Source organism: Micromys minutus (assembly GCF_963924665.1).
Source record: "Micromys minutus genome assembly, chromosome: 15".
NCBI lineage: Eukaryota > Metazoa > Chordata > Mammalia > Rodentia > Muridae > Micromys > Micromys minutus.
The window spans coordinates 56,112,556-56,133,050 of record NC_137984.1 but is presented as its reverse complement, the minus strand read 5'-3'; the positions used below and the strand labels follow the sequence as shown (position 1 = coordinate 56,133,050).

Here is a 20,495-nt window from a genome sequence, read left to right as displayed (position 1 = left end):
TGTTGTTAAAACAGCCTCTTTTATAGTAACCTTGCTATATTGTGTCATGAATAGCTAAAGCATGACTATATAAAAGTTCACTTAACATTACCATTAGATGGCTTTAAATGTATCAAAATAGTACATTGTTTTCTACTCTTTGCTTTTGGACACAAAGTCTCATTCTAGCTAAACTCATCTCCAGTCCACAGTCTTCCTCTAGAATCACAGGTGTGCAACACTACATACTCTCACATAACAAACACTTCTAATAGTTTATCTACTGTACTGTCTTTTTCTTATAGTTGACTAATTCATCATTATTCCAGATCGTTAGAAATGTTTTCTAGCCAGAAGTTACTTATTTCCTAAATTTTCTTCATAGTTTTTCTTCTCCTTAATTTCATAACTTACACTTTCTCTTCATATCCTGAGGTATGTTATTTACAGTCAACAAGGCCCAAAAATATTAAAAGATCCCAGATATAACTCGTTAGCTTTTTTTTTTTTTTTTAAGATTACACTGTAGCTGTCCTCAGACACACCAGAAGAGGGCATCAGATCTCATTACAGATGGTTGTGAGCCACCATGTGGTTGCTGGGATTTGAACTCAGGACCTCTGGAAGAGCAGTCAGTGCTCTTAACCACTGAGCCATCTCTCCAGCCCCAACTTGTTAGTTTTAAGTTGGATATCATCTTGAGTCATCCTCTCTAACTGGAACACAAGTCTCTTCTTAATGAAACATCTTTTGAAAAAATTGTTTTGTTGTTAGTTTGAGAGAAGGTCTCACTATGTAGACCAGGCTGGTCTTGAACTTAAGAGATCCACTTACCTCACTAGTCATGTTGATACTCTGTATATCCATACTAAATCCGTATTCTACCCACCCAATAGCCTTCCTGGTCATTAGATTCACTCCTAGAGCACACAGTGCTTTCAAGTAACCTTTATTTTTGCATAATGAGTAGAAACCTAGAAGTAGTGATGCTAGCAATTTAGATAACAAAAGCCATAAGGAGCTGCCTTAAAGTGAGAAGGTTAAAGTTCTTAAATATTTAATGTAAGCAAAGGCTGTATGCTTATTGATGATAAGATTGGCAATGAGAATGGTCTATCTATGAAATTATGAACAAATTCTGTGCTGATTTTTCTATGATATCTCAAACAGTTAAGGTTATCATCACAGTACAGATAAGTACCGTGTTAGAATGCACTTAGAATGAAAAGGTCAGGTGGTAGAGTGCTTGTCTAGCAAGCATGAAGCCCTGTGTTCTGACTGCAGTATCCTGTGGATGGACAAGGTGGACTCACTTGACATCCCAGCATCCAGGCAGTGTAGAGAAAGATCAGAGTTTAAGGCCATCCGTGGTTACATAGTTTGAGGACAGTCCAGGCTACTTGGTATGCAGATGGCTTAAGGGATGTGGCTTACTTGCAGTCTCAGTCTACACTAAGATCATATTCCCTGCAGATGGTGGTGTGTAACGGGGTGTGTGTGTGTGTCTGTGTGTATGGGTGTGTCATCTTGACCTTAAATTACCATCTTACAAAGTTATAAACCTAGTTTTTCTCCCACCAAATGTAATTGCTCCTGTTGGAATACTTTTATAAGGGGAAAATACTTACTAGTGTAAGGCTGCCACGTTGCCAAGACAGTGTTATTTGGTGAGAATTCAAGGCAAACTGCTTTTGGAAGGTCGAAGGAGTGCAGTAGTTCCTTGTTAGCGACATTGATTATATTTACTCTGGTTTCAAAAGAAATTACTTCAGCATAAAAATTACTATCTTATAACAGATAACACTAACCAAGACATTCATACCTCTTTCCAAATACAGAATACTCCCAACTGTTCACTTTTCATAAAAACTACTTTTCAGGAAGTTTCAAAAAATACCAAGGCAATCAATACTTTAAAGAAAAAAAAAGTAAAATTTACCCCAAAAAGTATTGAGAAATAGTACAGAATTAGCAGAAAGATCCAGAATAGGACTACCAATGGAGTGACCACATGGCTAGGCTTCAGGGAAACTGAGGGTCAACAAATCAAAGGGCAGGCAGGCCTGAGGCAGAACGGAGAAGACTACTTTTTAAATGTGAATAAGTAGTTGTAACAGTTGGAGAAATCTGTAAGCAAGTCTATTAAAATCTCAAAAGTAGTCTAACATATAGGCCAGTTAAGAATCAGTGTAGTAGGGCTCAGTGGTTACGATCACTGACCTTCCAGAGGTCCCAAGTTCAAATCCCAGCATCCACATGGTGGCTCACAACCAACTGTACTGAGATCTGATGCCTTCTGGTGTGTCTGATGACAGCTACAGTGTACTCATAATAAATAAATAAACAAATACATAAATAAATATAAAAGAGATCAGTGTGGTATAATAATGACAAAACGGACTCACAGAATAAAAGTAGTCCATCACTCCACCTTTTATGCTTCCTACATAACACCAACCACGGGCTAAACCACGTTCTGTAAATCTATTGAAATCCTTACAAGCATCATTATATTGATTTTATAAACAAAGTCACTTAGACTTAAAAAAAAAAAATCAAATGAGTTGATCTGATCAGCATATCAGTGATAAATGCTAGAGCCAAGCTGTGGGAATCAGCATGTCCTGACTTATGTCCAGGGCAGAACTGCAGAGATGGCTCAGAGGCTGAGTATAAAATACTTCCATTATATATAAACAATATGGTCTTAGCCACAATGTTAAGGGTGTCTCTACATAGCTCTGGGCTATCTTCAGACTGTGTAGAGCAGGCTGGCCTGAAACTCACAGAGATCCACCAGCCTCTGTTCCCCGCGTGCTGTGATTAAAGGTATGTGCCACTATGTCCAGCTCAATTTTTCAATTAAATATTTATTTACATATATATGTTTCAAAAGAATATGGGTGTTTCAAAAGAATAATTATTTTCTAAATGGTAGTAGTGAATTTTAGAAACCCTAACCAATAACTCAGAACACTATTTCAAATAACTATTTGGTTTCCTCAGTAACAGTTTTTCTAATTAATTTTTAATTCTAAGTCACTTATAACTCAGTTTATGGCATATATATATAAAAACACCTTGAAGATGTTCAAAGTACTCTCAGTACACATGACAATAAGAAATAAACCTTATCAATGATAAACAAATGCTGCGTTCCAAACCATGCCAGGCATGGCTATATCCATGGTGCACATAACATTCTTGGCTAATAAACACTAACTTTTCTCCATTGCTCCAAGCAAACAATGTCCCATCCTTACTAAAAGTGTAGACTTTGCAATTTTTTCCAGATTCTCTGAAAAAAAGAAAAAAAAGGTTAAAAGGCATTAATAATAGTTCTTTAAAATCCAATTAAAATGTCTACAATTCATTAATTCAATGACTTAATAACTTACACAAATTTTAGAAAATAGTCCAAAATGTTTTGGTCTATTTAAGTAGACCTTTAAAAAAAATGTTAGCAACCACTGTAAACTATGCTGGAATCTGGTTTCATGCAAGCGGAAAAACCCTCAGCAATAGATCATTTTTAGAATGGTAGTTTGAATAAGAATGTCCCTTTATAGGCTAATGGATTTGAACATTTAGTTATCAGGAAGTGTCCCTACTTGAGATGGACTAGGATGTGTGGCTTTTGGGGGAACTGTGTCACTGGAGGTAGGCTTTGAGGTTTCAAAAGCCCAAGACAGGCCTAGTGTCCCTGTCTTCCTGTTGCCTGTGGATCTGGATGTAGAACTCTCATCTACATCCAGACACAAATGTGTGCGAGTAACATGTACATGTTCTGATGTGTGTAGGTAAACATGTACATGTTCTGAGGGTGTGTAGGTAAACATGTACATGTTCTGAGGGTGTCTATGCTCAGCCCAGGGAGTGGCACTGTTTGAAGGTGTGGCCCTGATGGATTAGATGTGTCACTGTGGGCATGGACTTTAAGACCCTCAACCCAGGTGCCTGGAAACCAGTCTTCTAGTGGCCTTCCATGAAGATGTAGAACTCTCAGCTCCTTCTGCACTATACCTGCCTGGATGCTGCTATGCTCCCATCTTGATGAGAACAGACTGAACCTCTGAACCTGTAAGCCAGCCCCAATTAAATGTTGTCCTTTATAAGACTTGCCTTGGTCATGTTGTCTGTTCACAGTTGTAAAACCCTAACTAAGACACATGCCTACTGCTGTAGTGACATTAACTGAGAACTTTGTGGCAAACAATATTTCAATTGCTAAATAACAAAAAATATACCAAGAACTGACTAATAAATACAGTCTTTTAAACAATACGACTTCATTGATTTACCTTAAGATAATTTTTGCTTTTGGTTTTACTAAATAATGGTAGCCTATACTCACTTAACTTAACAAAATGTCTTTCCCACAAAAATATCTATGAGCACTGTCTCTTGTCCTGTCATAGTACAACTCATTCTCCAACCTCAAGACAGAAAATTTCTATTACCCTTATTAATCCTACCCACATTTTGCCCTGTTCCAAGCTACTTATTTCTACTTTCCTCATTTCTGACTCCACAACTATACTCTCATTGTTATAAACACATTTGTCTTTTATCTGAGACTAGGTTTCTCCAGACAAAGTTTGTCAGTGTAGCAGCACTAGCTGTCCTCAAACTCACAAGGGATCCTTCTGACTCTGCCTCCCAAATACTGAGATTAAAAACTAATTTGTTTTCTGTTGTTGAGATTTTATTTATTTTTATTTTTGTTGAGGCCTGTCCTCCTAGCATAGCTGCAGCCATGCTATTTAGTATTACTGTAATATCCCTGCCAATCATTAGTGCAAGAAATAACTCAGAGCAGAGTCATACTCACCACATACCTGATTATGTTCTGTATGTTATGAGGTCTGTTAATCTTAAGAAATTCCATAAGCTTCACTTAGGACCCACCAAATTGCCAATATAACAGACCCACCAAAAGGTCAACGTAGACTGTAGTGTCTAAAACAGTTTGAGTCAGGATGGCGACTAGGCAGCACTTCCAGCACCTGCACATGAATGGGCTCACTGTGGTTTTGCACTTTCAGCCTTTATAAGTTGGCCCTGAGCAATGTCTAGCATGCAGCTTTCAGCTCTTGACTCTGAGGCTGTATCCCTGGCTGACAAATCTTTAGGTGTGTGTTCAATAAACCATCCCTATCTGAGACTGTTGTTCATGTGGCTTGTGGGGCGACTCCTGCACTTCATGTTTATGAGTGTTTTGCCTGAAAGCAAATCTGTGCAATACACGCACGCAGTGCCTGGGAAAGCCAGAAGAGGTCATCGGATCCCCTAGGACTGGAGTCCCAGGAGGTTGTAAGTTGCTGTGTGAATGCTATGAACTGAACCATGGTCTGCTTGAAGAGCAGCCATGTTCTTAATCACTGTGCCATCCCTTCATCCCTTACTCCTGATTTTAATCTTGGCCAATGAGAAAACTTCACTATATACATAAAAATATATCTAACAATAGATGTAATTATAAGTTATACAGATTTGTTTATTTTTGAGAGAGGGTCTCAATATGTAGCTCTGGCTGTAGACCAGGTTGGCTTTTAATTCACAGAGATCTCCCTGCTTCTGTCTCTTGGGGTTTGGCTTAAAGGTGTGGGGCTCCCCGGTCAATATTATTTCTAAATTAAAAAAACAAACAAACAAAAAACAACTTTAAGTAAATACAAAATATAGGCACTCATTTCCAACCTCAAATACTAAAATGAACAAAACATCAGAGGCTGGAAAGGTGGATCAGCAGTTTAAGAGCACTGGCTGTTCTTCCAGAGGACTCTGGTTTGATTCTCAGTACTACAGAGCTGAAAAGACCAGGCTACCTCATCTCCTAATACCACCACTTGTTCTCAGACACTAGCGGGGTGACAGTCACACTTAAGCATGTGGCTTCTATCCTTGCTACTCAAAGTATGGAAAAGGAGTGGCTCTGACATTTAGATTACAAATAAACACTAAAACATGCTATAGAGCTACGGATGTCTTAGGATTCCAACTATAGGCTAGTAAGTATTTTACTCAACTAAATCTCCACCTTTTTCAGATAGCTGATGTATCTTAAAACGTTAAGAGGCACTTGTCTAAACACAAAATTTCTTTCTGGTTACAAAATATTCACTTATTTTTCTGCATTTACTAGCAAATCCTATAAAGAGTCTGTATTCATCAACTATTTGGGTACTATGAAATGTGGGGTTTTTAAGCCACATGTATGGTGACACACGCTTTTAGTCCCAGCACTCAGGAGGCAGAGGCAGATGGATGTCTACAAAGCAAGTTCCAGGACATCAAGGACTACGCAAAGAAATGCTGTCAAGGTAATGGGGGTGAGTACAAAGAAAAAAGGAAAAAACATAAGGTATGGAGGTGGAGACTTTTTATGGAGTATTTATATTTAATATCTTTATTCTCCAGTATAATTCTTGATGTTCAAATTGTCCTTCTTAGGTCGGCATTCAACTCTTTCTAGTTGATTCCTGTAAACCTGTCATGAACTCCATTATTCTTTCATTATTACTTCCTGCTTCTTACCTGGACAAACTAGGAATCAAATGCTTTACTTAAGATTTATTTGTTTGTAGTGTATGTTGTGTGTATAAGTGTGTTCATTCAAGCAATGTATGAACTGTTGCCACTGGAGGCCAGGGGGTGGGGGCGGGGGGTTGGATTTCCAGGAGTCACATGTATAGGAGGTCGGAACCACTTACTATGGGTGCTAGGAACTGAACTTGGGTTGTCTGAAAGAGCAACTGGCTTAGCTACCAAGCTACCTCTCTAGCCCCACAGATTAACTCTGTAAGAAGCAATAATGGGCTCACATGGATACAGGCAAGTCTCTTTACTCATGCTGAAATAATTTAGATCCTAATGAAATTAATACAATCACTCTAATTGTTAATTTTTACCATCAACTTGACTGGCTTGAGAAATATCTAAAAGACCAGCAAAGCACGCTTGGGGATGTGTCCATGAGATCATGTCATGAAAACTCTCATCTAATGAATGACTTCATCACTGAGAAGTTCAAAATGTGAATGGAGCATTGGAAAGTGGCCAAACTGAAAAACAGGCTCTTGTTAGAGGAAGGTCACTACTGGGCATATCCCTAAGGCTACATCTTGCCCTGGTCCTGTCCTGTTGCAGCTGTTCTGCTTCCTGGCTTCCATAACAGGAAAAAACCTCCTCTAGGACCTGCCACTGTTATGCTCTACACAGTGTAAGGGACCAATCAACCACAGTTGGAATTCGGAACCCAAATAAACTCCATTCCTTTGTTTACTCAGATATTTTGGTAAAAGCAACACAAAGGTAGCAGAATTTCTTTATAATTTCAATAGACTCAAGTGACAATAGCAACTTTTTTACAAACAATAACACTACTTAATGTATTCAATAATTTTGTAGGTCTCTGCTACCCCAACATAAGCTAAATTTACTTGTTTCATTTAGCCATTTAATTACTGTATTATTATCCAATTTTATTATTTAAAAAAATCATATGGACCATCAAAAATATGTATACCAAAGTTCACTCACAGATGTCTCCTGAATTATATATTTTCTCACCTATTATTGGTTACATTAAAAAAAAATATTTGTTTTATTTACTTTAATGTATGTGAGTACACTGTATTTGTCTTCTACACCAGAAGAGGGCATCAGACCTCATTACAGATGGTTGTGGGAATTACATGTAGTTGCTGGGAATTGAACTCAGGACCTCTGAAAGAGCTGTCAGTGCTCTTAACCACTGAGCCATCTCTCCAGCCCCATTGGTTATCATTTTTATTCAGTTTTCTTTTAATTTTCCTTAGTTTCTTTCTGGAAAAAAACATATATGTATTCAGATACATATTATCCACTTATATTTTCTCTCTTTTTTTATGCCACCTTAATCTTCTGGCAGCATAGTGATTACTAATAGTGACTTTAATTATATTTGCTAATTTTTCTCATTCTAGATGAAACTTTTCCGAAAAGCACAAACTCAATTACATTAAGCATTAGTTAAGTCTTTCATTCCTCCTCTGTTTTTGCAAAGATATGATCTGTTGTATGTGTACATGTGCTTCATCTACAGGAGCCAGAATTATGAGCAGTTGCGAGCCACTTGGTGTGGGTGCTGGGAACCGAACTTGGATCCTCTGGAAGAGCAGTGTATGTCCTTAACTCTTTCCAGACCCTAAGACATTGATTTTCAAATCCAAAAATTATTTTTTTTGATAAAGAAATAGTATTATTCCCACCCTGTTAATAAGACATCCCAAGAAACTAGCTTATGTATTATTCTTCTTTCTTAATCAATGAGCTGGAAACATGGCGTCACAATTAAGAACACTCACTGCTCTTCCAGAAAACCCAGCTTCAGTTTTAGCACCTATTCAGCAGTTCACAACTGCTATAACTGCAGCTCCTGAGAATATAACACCCTCCTCTGGTTTCCATGGGCACCACTCACCTATATGTTGCTTAGACACATACATAGGAAAAACACCTATACACACATAATGAAAACTAAAATATTTTAAGAAACACACCCCCAGCAAGAATCTTTTGGTGTGCATTGTATTTGAAACAAGCTATACCTTGGAAGCACTGTGCTTTCTGTGAAGTGTGGTGGTCCATTCACCATGTACAGTCCTTCTGATCCTCTGACTAAAGAAACAATGGGAAAAAGGTTGGTTACTCTGCTAAGAAACATCCAGCCTTATCACTGAATGTTACTCAAAAGCCAAAGGCTATCAAAGTACAAAGAACTCACAAAACATTTTCTTATACTATAAAATGTTAGCATTTCAAGTCTGCTTTGCCTTTTTACATAAAATCATATAACTGGATAAAAATAAACCTGCAACTTAAAAACTTTAAAACAATATCACCATCAAAAGTACCCATGCCACAGTAGAAAGGGTAGGAACTTAGCTGAATACAGTTAAGCAAAGAGAACAGTAACAAGTCCAAGCAACCCCAGGGAAAGATAGGAAAGAGCATCAAAAAACTGGAAAGAAAGTTATGTGGGTAAGAGAAGCTGGAAAAGAAAACAGGCTTCAGACCTAGAAGAACATGGATGTTGAAGTAATGCTGCTCTTAAGTATCTGAAGAATAAAACCTCAAGAGTTTCATGCTGATTTCTAAAGCCAGATTTGTATTTTGAAAAGATCAATCTGGCTTAATGGAGAAAATGAACTGAACTGGGGAAAGTCTGCACTGCTCTCACAGAAGAGCCTATTCATTTGGTTCATAGTGAAGCCACAGGGATGAAGGTGGAAATGAGGATGTAAGACTTAGAAAAATGTAACAGGACTTAGTGAAGAATTGATCCTTTAACAGCACTTTAAGCAATAACAGAAGAAACTGTAACCAATGCCATGGCTTCCACTACATTTGCATTTCTGCTTGTCAAAGGCTTCCTCTTAGTTACTAGGAAAGCAATAAAGTTAATACCAGGGGTGGGGCTTAGCTCCAATTCTAATTCTTTCACTTCTTTATTTGTCTAAGAACTGTTAAGAGACAGTCATTAGAAAATCACCTACCCTGACTAAGAATTAACTAGCTCAACTTCAGGTATCAGGCAGGTCAAAAGAACATCAAGTCAGAATAAAAACCTACATCTTTATGGAGTTGCCAGTTTAACAATAGAAAACAAGTAAGTAAGCACATAAGACCTCTAAGTTTGTTAGACAAATGTAAGCAAACAGGTGGATGCCCTTCCTCCCATGTGGACTCCCAGCTGAGCTACTTTGGGAAGATGGTGCCTATGAGCACCAGACAACAGAATGGAGCCTGTCCAGCTGCTCTGTATGCTTCAGAGCAGAGACTGTACACTGCGGCTTACAGACTACTTGCTGTGCTTCTGTGCACCTTCACTGTGTGCTGACTGTTCAGGATGATTTCTAGCTGGGTATGGCAGCACTCACTCACCAATCATTCCAGCACCAAGGTGACTGACGCAGGAACATAAAGTTTGAGGCCAGTTTGATCTACTGCTATAATTTAAATCAAATGCTTAAGACATCTAAGAAACTATAACAATACTTATAAAATGTCCTAAGATAAAGTATGCCTTAGATTTTAAAACTGTGAAGTTTTGTAAATTTTTTTTCTTTTTCTGAGTCAAGGCCTCATGATGTAGCCCCAGCTGGCCTAGAGCTCTCTATGAAGACCAGGCTGTCCTGGAATTCGAGGTCTCCCTCCTAAGAGCTCCCATGCTCAGGGTGAGTAACGTAAATAAATTATAAACACATTGTTGTTGTTCTTGTCATTGCTTTACCCTTTCACTTCGGGTGCCTTCAGGGAAGTATATGCACCGTGGAATTACCGCTATAGCCTGAAGTTTCATTCTTTACAGCATTAACACTGTCACCACACAGGGATAGCAGTAGCATTTCTCAGCACCAAATCAAACTGCTGCAGTCTATATAAGAAACATTATGATTTCGAACAGGCCACATTATCTTAATGCTATAATTAATTTAAAAAATCAATATCTCATTATGTAGCTTTGGCTGGCCTGGAAATTTCTTAAGTAGACCAGACTGACCTTGAACTCACAGAAATCTGACTACCTCTGCCCTCTAGTACTGGGATTAAAGGCTACCATACCCAGCATAAGTTATATGGTTAACAAGCATTAGAGGGATAAACCACAAATAAAAATTCCAAATTAGGGAGTTTATTAAGATCATACCTTAGTTGTACATTATGTAGAAATTTAGCCAGTGTAAGGTCACACTCACAAAGGTGTAGTAGGATCTAACACACTAAGACCTTTTTCAGAATTTACGTATGAATCTATAATAGAATGGCAAACTGTCAGTACAGTCCTAATAAGGCTGCAATGTAACTATAAAATGTGAATGTGACTAAATGGTTACTCCCACTGCTAGCCCAAGTACATGGCCTTCAACCGATGGACAGAGATCAGGAAAGCTTTTCCTCACCACACCTCAACTTCCTGTATTTTAGCAGCTTTCTCCAGCTCTAGTGACGACACTCTTTCACTTCTGGCAACATTATGGGAACTCAGGATGTCCTAGACAACCAAAAGTGGTTTCCTACTATTCGTATTTGAGATCTATACTTCATACTAGAGCAGAGAGTAAACCCCAAAACAACAGTGATCATAAAAAAACAAGAGGGAAATAAGATGCACATCAACCACACTGTCTAACAGAAAGAGCTTGAGAATTCTCTTGGGAACACTGGCCAAAGAGAAGCACTTTTCTTTTCAGTCACTATGCCTGAGCATAAATCTGTCTCCTTTCATAAAAGAAAAGCAACAACCAGGAAATACAAAAAATAGATTTTTTGGGGGATTTCTGTGAATACTTATATTTATCAGCACTAAAGCTCTTAAATTAGTGTTTAAAAACTTAAGTTTCATATGTTTTGGTCTTTTTCTCATTTCTGACTTAAGACTCATAACAATAAAATTCACTGTTAAGCTACAAATTATTCACAGGTCTATAAATCTTGTAAGTGTACATTAAACAAGATTTAGAAATTTAAAAACTTAAAACTAGGAATGTCTAAGAGTAAACTGTGTTTTCTTGGTAGATCATGGACCATGGAATGAAAATATCTGGATATAATCCTGACCCTGCAAATATGTATAATAAATTTGGTCAAGTAATGTTTGGGCATTTAAGAATATGATACTGGCAGCGTATTCGGCCGGAGCCCAAGTACAGAGACCACATTTACAGTCCATGTGACAGCTATGAGTGGGACTTTAAAGGGGACGTTGGAGGACGCTGACAGCGCCTCTCTCTGCTCTTTTGTGCAGGAATCAGATGATGTTTTTAGCTGTAACGGTGCTGAGAGTCTTCATAGTGTCAGTCCGTCCACACCTGGTCATTTACCCGAAAGACACACAGACAATATTCTACCTCTAACAGCAAAAATAGCAGGAAACAACAATCACTATTCCTTAATATCTGTTAACATAAATGGACTCAATACCCCAATAAAGAGACATAGACTATCAGACTGGATACATAAACAGAATCCAGCATTTTGCTCTATACAGGAAATTCACCTCAGAAGCAAAGACAGACACTATCTCAGAGTAAAAGGCTGGGAAAAAACCTTCCAAGCAAACGACCCCAAGAAACAAGCTGGAGTAGTCATTCTAATATTGAATAAAGTAGATTTTCAACCAAAAGTTATCAAAAAAGATAAGGAAGGACACTTTTTACTCATTACAGAAAAAATATATCAGGATGAATTCTCAATCCTAAACATATATGCACCAAATACAAGAGCACCCATATTCATAAAAGAAACCCTACTAAACCTCAAAACATACATTGAACCACACACAATAATAGTGGGAAACTTCAACACCCCACTCTCAACATTGGACAGATCATAAAAGCAGAAACTGAACAGATACACAGTGAAACTAGCAGAGACTTTGAACCAATTGGAATTAATAGACAACTACAGAACATTTCATCCTAAAACAAAAAAAAAAAAAAAAAAAAAAAAAAAAACACCTAGATGCAAAAATACTCAATAAAATTCTTGCAAACCAAATCCAAGAACACATCAAGCAATCATTCACCATGATCAAGTAGGCTTTATCCCTGGGATGCAGGGATGGTTTAATATACAAAAATCCATCAATGTAATCCACCATATAAACAAACTCAAAGAAAAAACCACATGGTCATCTCACTAGATGCTGAGAAAGCATTTGACAAAATTTAACACCCTTTCATGTTAAAAGTCTTGGAAAGAGCAGGAATCCAAGGCCCATACCTAAACATAATAAAAGCAATATACAGCAAACCACAGCCAACATCAAACTTAATGGTGGGAAACTTGAAGCAATCCCAGTAAAATCAGGGACTCGACAAGGCTGCCCACCCTCCCCTATCTATTCGACATAGTACTAGAAGTCCTGGCCGGAGCAATTAGACAGCAAAAGAAAATCAAAGGAATACAAATAGGAAAGGAAGAAGTAAAAACATCACTATTTGCAGATGACATTATAGGATACTTAAGTGACCACAAAAATTCCACCAGAGAACTATTACACCTGATAAACAACTTCAGCAAAGTGGCTGGATATAAAATTAACTCAAACAAATCAGTAGCCTTCCTCTACTCAAAGGATAAACATGCCAAGAAAGAAATTAGTCACAAACAATATGAAATACCTTGGTGTGATTCTAACTAAGCAAGTGAAGGAAGAACTTCAAATTTCTGAAGAAGGAAATTGAAGATTTCAGAAGAAGGAAAGATCTCCCATGCTCATGAACTGGGAGGATCAACATTGTAAAAATGGCCATCTTACCAAAAGCAATCTATAGATTCAATGCAATTCCCATCAAAATTCCAACTCAATTCTTCATAGAGTTGGAAAGAACAATTTGCAAATTCATCTGGAATAACAAAAAACCTAGAATATTGAAATCTATTCTCAACAACAAAAAATCATTTGAGGGAATCACCATCCCTGACCTCAAGGTATATTACAAAGCAATTGTGTTAAAAACCACATGGCATTGGTACAGAGATAGACAGGCAGGTCAATGGAACAGAATAGAAGATCCAGACATGAACTCTCACACATATGGTCACTTGATTTTTGACAAAGGAGCTGCAAACATTCAATGGAAAAAGGACAGCCTCTTCAACAAATGGTGTTGATTCAACTGGCAGTCAGCATGCAAAAGAATGAAAATAGATCCTTTCTTATCTCCTTGTACAAAGCTCAAGTGCAAGTGGATCAAAGATCTCCACATAAAACCAGGTACACTGAAAGAGAAAGTGGGGAAAACCTTAGAACACATAGGCACGGGGGAAATTTTCTTGTACAGAACACCAATGGCTTATGCTCTAAGATCAAGAATCGATAAATGGGACTTAATGAGATTGAAAAGTTTCTGTAAGGCTAAGGACACTGCCAAGAAAACAAAACAGCAGCCAACAGATTGGGATAAAATCTTTACCAATTTCACATCTAATAGAGGTCTAATTTCCAATATATACAAAGAACTCAAGAAGTTAGACTCCAGAGAATCAAATAATCCTATTAAAAAATGGGGTACAGAGCTAAACAAAGAATTCTCAATTGAGGAATATCAAATGGCTGAGAAGTACCTAAGGAAATGTTCAACATACCTAGTCATCAGGGAAATTCAAATCAAAATAACTCTGAGATTCCACCTCACACCAGTCAGAATGGCTAAGATCAAAAACTCTGACGACAGCAGATGCTGGCAAGGTTGTGGAGAAAAAGGAACACTCCTCCACTATTGGTGGGGTTGTAAGCTGGGACAAGCACTCTGGAAATCAGTCTGGTGGTTCCTCAGAAAATTGGACATAGTACTACCTGAGGACCCAGCAATACCACTCCTGGACACATACCCCAAAGATGCTCCAACATATAACAAGGACTTAGACTCCTGTAAGAAAAGTTGTTAATTTGATAATTCACAATCTATTCTTCATTAGTTAATTCTCCTATGTTTCGTGTCTTTTACTGGGTTCTACATTAGGTACTGATAAGGCAGAGATGAATAAGACTTTACCCCAAAGAATTTAATCGTCTAGCAGGGAAGGAAATTAGATGAAACAGAGAATTTGCTTTGTGATAGTGAAAAATAGCTCACAACGTGACCATCCAGAAAGTGTGGGAAACTGCTTGGAAGAAGCTTTCCAAGTCAACAGAAAAATACAGGATAATTCCAAAGAATAGCTTAAAGAGCTTTGACAAAGAACTCAGTACTGATGGAACTCAAAATAAGACGGGATGCACTATGTCAGGGGCTGTTCTAGAATTGTAAGTGATTTATATGCTGGGCTAAATAGGATAGATTTTACACTGCCTCAAAGGGGAGAACCATTCAATCGCTTTTTAAATACTACTTTTTAAGTAGAATTCAAATATTCATTTAGTATTAAGCCTTTGAAGTAACAAAGTTATCCTTATAAAGTTAGAGAAACAAGTGATTTAAAAACATAATTATGCCATTTAAATAGTGTCAGAGGGCTGGAGAGATGGCTTAGCAGTAAGAGTACTTGCTTCTCTTCCAGAAGAAATAAGTTTACTTCTGAGCACTCACTTAAGGTGAGACCCACAACTCTAACTCCAGCTCCAGGGAAGCACACACCCTCTTCTGGGCCTCTTCCGACTGGCACTCCAGTTTACATGCTCATATACAGACACACAAATAAATAAATAATAAATCTAAACAAAAGAAGGCAATGTGTCTGGCATAGTGTTTAGAAGATTACAACTCCAATTTTATAAATATTTGGTGAATAGATTATGGTAGCCTAACTGAGCAAGAATAAGCATGGATCATAAAATATTCTTAGACTGCCAAGAAATATTCAAGTTTTGCCTTGTCTCAGAAGGACATAACTTCCAGTTCTCAAAAATAAGACTTTTGTCCTAATGATTTTATCTTTGTTCCTACATTGTTATCAACAATTTTTTCCTTCCCAATTCTTTTCTATTTGAATTTTTTTGTTTACTCAAACTTACACACCCAAGCCATACCATACCATAGCACCTTTCCCAGTGCTGTCCAAGTATTTTTGTTTGTTTGTTTTTAAGCACCACAGTCTGTGTCAGCTTCAAAGTCTTCTAATTCTAATGTTCTACTTCTTAAATGCTCATAACTGCTTCAATTGATAGACTGTCATTTTCCTGCTCACTGCCGCCACCCTACGCCAGTCTTTATTATGAAATCTAACCTATTCTAGCAATGTCTTGCAAGCCTCATAAAATTAGGGAGTACATAATTTTTTTATTACTTAAGTTCAGATGAAATGATGTGGAGTCACGTTTCTTCTATTATACAGGCAGGTGATTTAAGAAGGGTCCAAACAACACCCATTACTGCAGATCAGAGGTCACACATCGAACTCGTACTTTCTGTTACCTGTCTACTCCTATGGAAGATGAAGAACGACGGATGGATAACTGGGAGGAGGGAATATTGGAGACGGAGAATTCACTTCCCATTGGTATGCTATTATCAAATAAACCAAAAGACAGTCTGGTCATGCCAGGAGAAAATGCAAGGCGTACTTCCAAAGCTTGCTAAGTAATCCTCCAGCGCGAAGACACAGAAAGAAAACCACTGTAAAGAAAGAATCTGTCGCTCTTTCGGAACTCACCTGTCAACAGCGGTGTGGACGGCGCCATCTTGTCCCGGAAAGAGAAACCCATGCGCTGGGGTGAGAGTTCAAAAAAGGCCGAACCCGGCCTCTACACGTCTGCCCAAGCACAGTGACTGCGAGTTGGTGTTTCCGGCGCCGCCAGCCTCCCGGCCAATTCACTTCCGGTTTTTGAGCGCGCACGCGCAGCTCTGGCTCCTCGCTTTCCGGAGCGTGGAAGGGCCTGGCCCTCGCCCTCCTTCTCTGGAGCGGGCGGAGTCCGTACTTCCGCGGGGCGGGGTCTGCCTAGTGCTGACGTTGGCAGCCGAACCCGAACTAGTTCGAGGTTGCCGGCTGCACTGTCCGGTGGTTGGGCTCTTGCTTCTCGGCCCTGAGGCCCGCTCTCCCCAGCGCGCCGCCCCTCGGCTGCTCAGACCGCCGTGATCGGAGGCTGCCAGTGATCCAGCACTCAGCGTCCGGGCCCGGAGGCCGTAGGCGGCGTAGGCAACCGCAAACCGAGCCTCCCGGTGGCCCGGGAGCGGCGAGCGAGTGAGTCCGAGAGGTTCCTGGGGCAGGTGGCGCCGCGAAGATGGTCGCCAAGCAGAGGATCCGTATGGCCAACGAGAAGCACAGCAAGAACATAACTCAGCGCGGCAACGTCGCTAAGACCTCGGTAAGAAAAAGCGGGCACCCTTCTCCATGCTGAGGCCCGCGCTGGGGCCGCGCCGAGCCCCCCCCACCCCCAGCCTGACTCGGACTCCCGCTGCGGTGGAATCTGGGGTGGGGGGAGAGATCTGTGAGTTGCCCGGCCGGCCACCTGGCCTGGGGTGCAGGCCATGGTAGCCCGGCATCCGAGAGTGGTTTCTCTGCATTTGAAACAGGGTTTTTCCTTTTGCAGAGAAATGCCCCCGAAGAAAAGGCGTCGGTAGGACCCTGGTTATTGGCCCTCTTCATTTTTGTTGTTTGTGGCTCTGGTAAGTGTTTGGAGGCTCTCGAGGTTTGGAATGACGTGGATGAGTGGCGAGTCCTACCCGCGTGGTTCTCAACCCACCTGCTGAGAGAATTGTTTCTAGTGAACTAGATTACTTATACTATAGAGGGTGGCGCCCCAAAATTTCTCTTACCTTCATTTGTGCTCATAGAAGATCAAAAAAGGGATTAGATCTTCCTAATAATCCCTTAGAAGAAATTAAACACCAAATAACTCTTGGAATAAGTGATTTGTATTGTAACTTTATTGTTGCAAAAAACTCAAGGAACAACGTGAACATCTGGATACTAGAACAAGACTGAACGGTCCCAGTATCTAAGGTCCCTGTGTCAAAAAAATGTATGAAGTAAGGCTAGTACAAAGAATTGTTTTTTTTTTTTTTTGTTTTTTTTTTTTTTTAGAGGAAACATACCTGTTTAGAAATTTGATGTATGAGACAAGTGTTTTCAGGTAAAATTGGTTATTAAGAAAGCCTGCTTTTAGGTGATAGACCCTTGCCTCTGCAGATGTATTCCAGAGTGTCTTCCTGCTCTGTTATTATTGAGACAGATGCTTTTATTTGCCACATTCTACAGTTACTGTGATTTTCATTTAACACACTTTGCCTTTTTTTTTCTAAACTTAACATTGGAAGCTTTCTTGATGTATGGCCAAGAGCCAGCCAGTTTATGTAACAGGAAGATTATCTGCTCTCGGCTTTGTGGGAATGAAGGAATGAGGACATATTAGGAAACCAGGCCTTCAGGGATACATTAGGAATAAACTGAAATAAAGCTGGCAGAAAGGTGTGTTTGTTTTTGAGCTTTTAAGTTATTTCTAAAATAATTTCAAGTCTGGAAGCTCTCGTTCATCTTACAGGTAAAAGTCAAGGAGCCTGCATGAAAGAAATAATTTGCGTTGGATGTGTGGCTCAGTCGCACAGTGCTTACCCATCATGCATTACCTGTCGTCCCCAGCACCACAAGATAATAATCATTTAAAGGCATTTAATTGTTTAAATATGATAAACCTGCCTTCACATTTTATTATAGTAAAGTTAGATTAGCATTTGTAACTGGATTCCTCAGCTGCTGTAATAGATCACTTTTTATTTGAGAAACTGGTTTTATTCAACCTATTTTAATATTTGCTCTTTCTCTTCACAGCAATTTTCCAGATTATTCAAAGTATCAGGATGGGCATGTGAAGTGACTGACCTTGAGATGTTCCGTTCTCCTGTGAATTTTAACTTGAACTCATTCCTGACGTTCGATGCCCTGGTTTAAAACAATTCAGTAAATGGCCCTGCCTCAGAATGACTTTTTCATATCAGCCTTCATGTGTCATTCCAAGGTTTCTTCAAGAGTCATTCCAGGTTTGCTAGTCCATGCCACAGTGCCTTGCAAAAGCACCACATGAATAAAGCAATAAAATTTGATTATTGAGCTCCAGTCGCAGACCATACTTCTTCAGTACAGAGTGAGTTTTATGTGGTTATTAAAACTTAGGACTAATTAGATTAAATCTGTGTAGACAGGGTATAGAGTTTGTTAACCCTAATGTGTAAATGCAGTTAGCTAATTTAAATTTTGGAATCTTAAGGTTTTATTTAGCTAGGCACTTTATTACTCTTGGATTGAAAAGCACACTCCATTATAGGGACATGTAACGATCCTATAATAAGGTGCTTAGAAATGGACAACTACACGGCCTAGTGTACCACAATCATTGTCACCTAAATTTTCTAAAAGCTTCTAGGGCACATTGTAAGTAGAGATCCTTACAGCTGCACCTGTTTCTAATGACACTGTTCTGTCACACAGCCTCGACCCTTGCATGAGTAACCGTAGTCACCTAGGTCCCATTGTAGACCGGGTTGGGCTATTTGTAACTTAAGCAAAGTGATTGCAGTTTTGCTAAAAGCTGTCATGGTGAAATGAAATTAGGGATGGTTTGCTGATGTCATACTGATCAGAATTAACTTATCAAGGGGTTCACTGTGTAGAGAAGTTAAGGGGAAAAGACTACAAGAAGTAAACGCCTTGTCAAAGTAAGTGGAGACCTGTGTGCCATGTGATATCTTAGCATGTTAATTGCACTTTTAATACCAAAAAGGCACATCAACTAAAAAGTTAGGGTTGAAATGCCCATAGGGTTCTAGGTATATCGATCTAAACTAGCATTTGGAATTACATGAATTTACTGATAAGGATCAGTCTAGTCTTCCTTTGTATGACTTAGCAGGTTGTGATTGATCACATTTTCTTTTTACTAATAGTAAGGGTGAGAGTAATGGGGCAGGTTTGAGGTTTTCTGGTACTATTGAAAACTGCAAGTCCTGACTATGTACTTAGCCAGAAGTTGGTGCAGACACCAAGCAATATCTTTTTATGGATTGGAAGAAGCCCGCTCATGTTTGCTTTATTATTTGCCTCAGGAGATCTCTTTTGAAATAAGCCGTTTTCAAAGGAACAGAAGGGAAACTTGCTACCTGTTGTGAGAGTAGTGTTAACCTCACAGGACTTTGGATCTCCTCAGGTGTAGAGGAGAGTGAAGGAAAGGAGTGGTTAGGGATGCACAGGCATTTCAGTCTCTGGTCAGGAAAGAAAGCTGCCTCTGGACCGGCAGGGTCATGACTAATGGATGTCTGCCTCTTTCACCCTGCAAGTGAGTCCCTCAACTTGATTCCCTCTGAAACAAGTCTTGGTTAACTAATTCTATTTTACTATAACTTTAAAAGTAAAAGATATTCCCTAAATTTATAGCAGGTGCCTTATTTCCTTTAAATCAAATCATTCCATACCAGAATTTCCCTTGGTTTGCTATAGATAATTGGCTTTAAGGTACTTTTGTTTTTAAATATAGTGTTTTAATTAATTTGTTAAATTGCTGTAGCCATCAATCACTTCACATTTGTAAAATTACATTCCCTTTGTATCATGTAATTTACCTATTCAGTGCATTTTATATTCAGGTTGGATTATGCATATTTGGGTCAATGAAATTTGTGTCTGTTTGATTTATGGTTTAAAAATAAAGTTCCCTGGATATTTGATGCTTTTGTGGTAAAAGAAAATGCTTCTACAGAGTTCTTATTTGAATACTAGTTCATAGAAAATTATTTTAAAGGAATCCCTGTTTTTCCCAGCACTTGGGAGATAGAGGCAGGCAGATCTCTGAGCTCTAGACAAGCCTGGTATACAGAGTGAGTTCCCTGTCAGCCAGGACTACTACACAGAAACCCTGTCTTGAAAAACTGGAAGAAGAAAGAAAGAAAAATCTATATTTATGTGTCTTAGGGTTTCTATTGCTGTAGCTAAACACCATGACTAAAAGCAAGTTGGAGAAGAATTTATTTTGCTTAAGATTCCTTATCACTCACTGTTAATCATCAAAGGAATTCAAGCAGGGCAGGAACCTAGAG

At 38.9% G+C, this 20,495-nt stretch overlaps 2 protein-coding genes across 2 annotated transcripts in view; one reads left to right on the top strand and one right to left on the bottom strand.

Annotated features, from left to right (window-relative positions):
- The window catches only part of EIF2A (eukaryotic translation initiation factor 2A), a gene marked incomplete at its 5' end in the record, with an annotated part of 31,335 nt that extends 15,161 nt beyond the window's left edge, over positions 1–16,174 (bottom strand). The window contains 4 exons of the mRNA XM_080929615.1: positions 1,608–1,726; positions 3,203–3,277; positions 8,571–8,640; positions 16,123–16,174. Of these exons, the coding sequence (XP_080785741.1) occupies positions 1,608–1,726; positions 3,203–3,277; positions 8,571–8,640; positions 16,123–16,174 (316 nt within the window). The remainder of the gene's footprint in view (positions 1–1,607; positions 1,727–3,202; positions 3,278–8,570; positions 8,641–16,122) is intronic.
- A 249-nt stretch (positions 16,175–16,423) lies between these two features.
- On the top strand, positions 16,424–18,517 carry SERP1 (stress associated endoplasmic reticulum protein 1). Its single transcript, XM_080929152.1, has 3 exons — positions 16,424–16,774; positions 17,000–17,075; positions 18,238–18,517. The coding sequence occupies exons 1-3, from the start codon at positions 16,691–16,693 to the stop codon at positions 18,276–18,278; spliced, it is 201 nt and encodes a 66-aa protein (XP_080785278.1). The 5' UTR covers positions 16,424–16,690; the 3' UTR covers positions 18,279–18,517.
- Positions 18,518–20,495: the final 1,978 nt, after the last annotated feature.

What these genes read in the sequence shown, in the direction of transcription:
- SERP1 (XM_080929152.1), top strand. Translation starts at nt 16,691, where the DNA reads ATGGTCGCCAAGCAGAGGATCCGTATGGCCAACGAGAAGCACAGCAAG. An exon ending in GCAACGTCGCTAAGACCTCG is followed by an intron (nt 16,775 to 16,999) that starts GTAAGAAAAAGC and finishes TTCCTTTTGCAG; the next exon opens with AGAAATGCCCCCGAAGAAAA. An exon ending in TTTTGTTGTTTGTGGCTCTG is followed by an intron (nt 17,076 to 18,237) that starts GTAAGTGTTTGG and finishes TTCTCTTCACAG; the next exon opens with CAATTTTCCAGATTATTCAA.